Source organism: Pteropus alecto, unplaced genomic scaffold (assembly GCF_000325575.1).
Source record: "Pteropus alecto unplaced genomic scaffold, ASM32557v1 scaffold14, whole genome shotgun sequence".
In the NCBI taxonomy this organism is placed as follows: Eukaryota; Metazoa; Chordata; class Mammalia; order Chiroptera; family Pteropodidae; genus Pteropus; species Pteropus alecto.
The window spans coordinates 18,547,746-18,554,056 of NW_006436810.1; the positions used below are offsets into that span (position 1 = coordinate 18,547,746).

General features: G+C 53.0%; 1 protein-coding gene across 1 annotated transcript in view; it reads left to right on the top strand.

The window, feature by feature from the left end:
- ATP9B (ATPase phospholipid transporting 9B (putative)) overlaps positions 1-6,311 on the top strand; it is a 181,745-nt gene that overhangs the window by 122,324 nt on the left and 53,110 nt on the right. Inside the window, exon 18 of the mRNA XM_025048153.1 lies at positions 5,255-5,397. Coding sequence (XP_024903921.1) covers positions 5,255-5,397 — 143 coding nt within the window. The remainder of the gene's footprint in view (positions 1-5,254; positions 5,398-6,311) is intronic.

Below are 6,311 nucleotides of genomic sequence, written 5' to 3' on the forward strand. Positions count from 1 at the left end.
TTTCGATGAAGAGCTGCCGCAGGTGACCCAGGGGTGCGCCTGGCCCTGCAGGGGGGGCCTCAGCCGACCTCGTGACCCCGGGGCACCCGCGGAGACCAGAGGCCCGGAGGTCACGGCAGCAGCAGAAACACTGCGGCATGGGTGAGGGGACAGGGGCAGCGCGAGTGAGCGAGGCCCCGGGGACCCGCACAGCCGTGTGTCTGGCCCGAGCTTTTCCCTGCCGCTTCGCTCGCGGCGGTCTGCAGAATTTGTCGAGACCGGTTAGAGGACCCGATATTTTCGTGATTTTTTATAACGATTCTGTGCGCACTTGAGGAGAACTCGGACTTTGAACTGCTGGCCGCCGGCTTCCGCATCTGCCCTGGTGGCGATGGCTGATGCTGTCGTCCAGTTCCTCTAGGTCCCTCCGCGTTTCCCTCCCACTGCCTTTTCTGACGGCTGTTCAGAGTTGGATTAAAATCTCCCATCACTATTGTGAATTCATCTACTTTTCCCTGGAATTCTGTCTATTTTGGGTATTATATATTTTTGTGTCTTTGGTATTGGGTATATACAAGTTTAAATTGTAGTATATTTCTGCTGAATTAAGCATTTTCTCATTACAAAGTGACTTTCTTTATCTCTGCTAAAGCTTTTTGCATTAAATTCTACTTCGTTTTATGTTAATATAGCAATGCCAGCTGGCTTTTAATTTGCTTGGCATGTCTTTTTCCATCTTTGTACTTTCAACTTCTCTGTGTATTTATATTTATATGTGTCTTTTATAAATAACAAAGTTCTTTTTTTCTACACTGATTTTTTTGACTAGGGCATATAGAATTGTTATGATGCTGTTTTATTTTTAGTTTACTAAAACCTGTCAACTTATTTTGTGCTTTTAACATGACCTTTTCCACATGTTTCTATTCCTTATCATTTATTGCAATTCCACTTTTTATGTTAGTTTGGAAGTTTAATAAGTGGTTCTTTTAGTAGTTATCCTAGAAATTAAAAACATGGTTTTTAATTCATCTGAGTCTAAAGTGCAGCATTTCAATTACATGTCACCTTAGAGTGTTTGACTTCATTTACCCCTTCTGACCTTAGGCCATTTTTGTCATTTATTTTAATTCTAGTCACTCTTAAGCCCAAAAGATGTTATCATTTGTCCACTTCCTGTGCATTTCGGTTTATCCATGTTTTCATTCATTTTTTCCTTCCGTTTCAGACCTCCCATGTAGAATGGTCTTCCTCCTCTCAGAAGTTTGTCCTTTGGCTTTTGTTTAGTGCTGGTCTTTGTCAGGGGCTGCCACCCACAAGGTGGCCGAGTCGGCGCCAGGTTCCACGGCTTTAAGGACGGGATGCGCGTCCTCTGGGGGCACTGCTGCAGGTACGGACGGACCGCCACGCCCGTCAGCAGGCTCACCCTGCCAGCGAACGGCAGGAGCAGCGAGCGGTCGGGCTGACCCAGCTCCTCTTCCCAGAAGCCCCCCTGCATCGTTGGGCCGCGCAGCGGGGGAGCGCGGTTGGGGGGTTGGCGTACGCGCTCAGATTGCGCTCGCTGTCGGGAGCGCTTCCGGACAGCGTCAGAGGCATCTCTCCCGCCCAGAACCACCCCTCTGTTCCAGCTGCTGGGTCGAGGCGCATCAGCAGCTCCTAAGGCCTACGACCTGCAGAGGCCCTTGGCCCCGGCCACTGCTGCAGCGGGGGAGGGCTCACGACATCTGCGACTGCGTCAGGACCCGTGCTGGGGGCGGCGTCACCACGGAGCACGCGAGTGGCATCCGAAAGGAGACAGGAGGTTCGTCCGTGACTTCACAGGGTTTGCCGAGCACGAGGCTGCAAAGATGACCACGGCTGCGGTCGCGAGGGCGGACGACATCACCTGGGCGTGGACGGGGGGGACGTGCGGGGCTCCTGGCGGGGCACCTGAGGGGCCGGCCCACGGAGAGCTGTTGGGACGGGAGCAGGCGCGCAGCTGAAGAAGAGGCGACGGAGACGGAGACCGCGGAGGAGCCGGAGGAGGAGGAGGAGGACCCCCAGGAAAAGGACAGCGAGGGGTAGCAAGCTTCGCAGACCTCAGCCGCTCCTCTAAAGGTTTAAAACTGGACCCCAACACCGACAGCTTCTCATCAATGTACGGCGCATTATCTGTTCACAAGCACGTCTTCGACGGAAAAAAAGAAGTAAACCAAGCAAACCACCATGGACATTTCTGGAAAGGGTAACTCCTCCTCGAGAAGGGCCTCGGGCAGGGCCTCAGGCGGTGCTCCAGAAGGAGGCACTGTCATCCCAGGAGAGGACAGCTGCGTGGTGTCACCACCCCTGAGACCTCCCCCTGGGACAGGATGTGGAGGTGGGAGGCAGTGATGTGGGTGATCTTGGCCCCGTGCAGGCCTCAGCTACGGTGCGTTTTTGTGTCTTAGTTTTTAACAAAAACGTTAAAAAAATAGCATAAGGATATAAAGAAAAGATATTTTTGTACAGCTGTACAATGTTTTAAGCCGTGTTATTACAAAAGAGTTGAAAGGTTAAAAAAAGTCCAAAGCTTATGAAGTAAAGTCACAGCGAGCCGAGCTTAGTCTGCTGCTGGAGGAGAGAGCGTCCTGGACGTAGCCGCGCCCAGGCGCGCAGTGCGCCGTGTCCAGCAGGGCCCGGCCCGGCCCGGCCCCTCTCAGCACGCACCGTCGCTCACCGGCTCCCCCAGAGCGGCTCCACCAGGTAAGTGCGCTGGCAGGTGTACTGTTTTTACCCTCTGTACCGCAGTCACCGCACCTTTTCTCTGTCTGCGTGTGTTTAGATGCACAGACACCCACGATTTCCTACGGGACTCGGCCCAGTAACGTGCTGTCCGGGCCTGTAGCCCTGGGCTGCAGGCTGCACCACCGAGGTGCGTGTAAGGGCACTCTGTGATGCTCACACGACATCACTCAACAATGCATTCCTCAGAACACGCCTCGTCGTCAAGCAACTCATAACCGTAATGTCATCGCAAACTTCAGAGAAAAACGTCACCTGGATAAACAGACCGACATATCTATACTGCAAGTACATCAGTGAAAAGGAGCAAACTGTTGATGTGAACAACAGCTTGGGCATTTCTAAGACATTCTTGACGTTACAAAGCTGCAGTGGCGAAGAGCAGATCCGAGGTTGCCTCCCTCCGTAAGGACTGGACCCCAGCGCCGGCAGGCTCTCAATATGCGGTGCGTTCGCTGTTCGCAAGCTTCCTGAGCTGCTGGAGCTGCCGCTGTGCCCGATTTTCCTGGGGACTCACTCGGCCTTCACCCAAGGCGAGGCTCAGCCTCCTGCCATCTAAGCCGGCAGTCCCCGCCTTTCTGTCCCCAGGGACCAGTGCTCCCGTGATAGTCTAAGGCCAGATGACCTGAGGCGGAGCTGAGGCGGTAATGCTGGCGCTGGGGAGCAGCTGAAAATGCAGATGACGCTTCACTCGCTCGCCCACGGCTCACCTGCTGTGTGGCCCGGCTCCTGACAGGCGGGGCCCAGGGTTGGGGTCCCCTGCGCTAGTGCAGCACTGCGGCAGGTCCCGGGCCTTGGTCCACGCGGCCAGTCCCGTAAATGTGACGAGTTTGTGCGTTTTTGTAAATTCGTGAATGGTATGTGTATCTGTTTGAACTTGCTTTTCTTTGGCCAGATTCTAACTAGGCTGTGGCTGGGCGGTTAGATGCTTTCACGCTTGTTTGTATGATCAGTGCCACGTGGACGCTGTCCTTGTACATTCCGCCACACGCACGGGCTCTCCTGGTGGGAAGCTGCTGGACGCGCAGCGGCGGGTCACACGCCAGACGCAGCTCTGTCACTGCACATTGACAGAGACCCCTCTGCGGTGGCCCTGCTGGTCCACACTTCTGCTGCGATCTAGCGACATGCTTGTCTCCCCACAGCCTCACTAGCATATGCCGCTCTCAAGCTTTTTAATTATTGCCAACTTATGGAGCAGAAAAAGTGGCATTTTTGTTTTGTTACACGTTTCTCTTGTGTTCTAAGTACGCTAAGTTCCTGTTCGAATAATTTTGTAGTTACCAACGAAGACTGTAGGGTATGATGGAGGCCTCAAAGAAACGGCTTCGTTCAGGCGTGGGATCAGAATAGGAAGCGAGCAGACTGCAGCCTGTCCCTGGACCCTGGCAGCTTGTCCCCAGGGCACGTCTGCCTCCTCCCACCCGGGAGACGGCCGTGTAGTGATGGGCGTCCGGGACAGTCAGGCAAGGACACGAAAGGGGCGTTCAGGGAGCGGGTTCCACCTCGGGAATGTGTTTGCGTGGATTCAGGTTAAGTACAGCGTTTGGGAGAAAGAATCTCAGTGAAAAGCTGGATCAAAGAAGAAACGTGGGTGTTTCAGGCGATGGAAGGGGGCGGCCGGCACCAAGCGCGACAGACACACACATGTAGCACGGCCACTCGGCACGCTGCGGGGGAGACGCAGGGACACCGGCCGCAGCCAGTTGGCCTGGGGGCTCCGGAAGGAGGTCCTGTCTGCGCGGGCCCAGACAGAGGGGCGGTGTCGCCCCGGGCGAGCCCGGCACGCTCGGCGGGAGCCCCGTCCTGCGGAGCGGGTCCGTCCGTCCATCCACGTGCTTCGGACGCTTCGCGGATCTTGCTCTGCTGCGCCTCCGGGCAGAGAGCCGTGGCCTGTGTCTTGCTGTTTTTAAGATCCGCGTTGTGTTTCTCATAAAAAGACATTCGTAGTGCACTGTTTATAATGTCCTCATTGGAACTCCGTAACGTGGAGAGGAGAAGACATTTGTAAATCTGAGCGAGACCCTTTGAAGATGCTGAGAATGTCTCCTGGCCTCAGGGCCTCCGTTGAGCCGACTGGCCGGCCCCTCTGGTCCTCGCTCCCACTGCACTCCCCAAGCCTGCCCTGCAGCCGCCACCTTTACGCCCCTCCGAGAGGTCACGCGACCTGGCCCCGCAGCCTCTGCTGGCCCGCCCGGAGCCCGTCCTTCACGGCCTCCTCACTGTGGGGCAGGGTCCGGTGAGCCCTTGTTCCAGGGTAGGTGGATGAACAGGAAGCCCCATTCCGAATACCTGTCCCTAGTAGGGGGCCACCCGATTCGCTTTGAGCCCCGTGGCACTCCGCGCACGGACAGAGCCTGACTCCGTCACCTGCAGAGATGTCTAGGGTGCACAAAGGTCTGTGGGAAAGTTAAAGGTCATGCGTATCACACGTGAAATCACGTGGAAACCGTGGACGTGGAAGCGTTACGCAGGCTGCATCCTACTAACGACCGCGATGGGTTTTTCTTGGCAGTCTGCGTGTGAACTTGGACATGGGTAAAGCGGCATACGGCTGGATGGTCATGAGAGACGAGAACATTCCTGGCACAGTCGTCCGGACCAGCACCATCCCGGAGGAGCTGGGGCGCCTCGTTTATCTGCTCACGGACAAGACAGGTACCGCCCATGCGTGTGCGCCTGGAGGGGCCGCAGTGTGTGCGTCCGCACAGGGTCATGGGGGTGTGTGTGTGTGTGTGTGTGTGTGTGTGCGTCCACTGAGGTTTATGGGGGTGTGTGTGTGTAACTATTGATTCATACTTAGAATTTCTCAGACTCTGCTCTTGAAAACTGACACACAAGTTATCTTCATCTTAATATAATGGTATCATCAGAATTAGCAAAATATTAAATTCTTAGAGATTTAAGTGACGTGTTTCTATATTTGGAACTTTCTCCACCCTTGCTGTTGTTTTTTGTTTTATTCAGCTGCCTTTATTATACCTCTTTGGTGGCTTCTTAAGAGCAAAATTTGCTTGTTTTTTATGGAATGGTGCTTGTAAGCTCCTCTGTACCCTGTTTTCATGCCCCAAATTCTATTTGTCCTTATTTTGGCTTTTTCCTTTTTTCATTGGAGAATTCTTGTCCATGTGTAATGTACTAAATGAAAGACGACTGAACCCAGCAGTATAATAAAAGCTGTATCTAAGGGTGAAAATTTTGCTTTATGATTTAAATTTCTAGTAGTTATTAGTGAACCAGAAATGAATGAAGATTTGTATTAACACGGTAAAGAAAATGTCTTCAGTAAAATTCAGTATTTTTAATAAAATATTAGAGAAATCCTCACTAGAGTCAGGAAGAGGAGAAATCTCCTAACGCATGATTTAACATTCGTTACTATAGCTGTTGCAATAAGACAAGAAATAGAAATATGATACGCAACTAAAAGAAGAAAAAATATTTGCAGTATAACGATCAAGGACGGAAATCAGCTGGTTAAAGACAAGCCTTTAGGAAAGTGGCAGTTTTCAGATGAAAGTAACGGCCTAGCTCCCTCAAGAACAAGCCCGTTCCCGACAGCCAAACCTCGA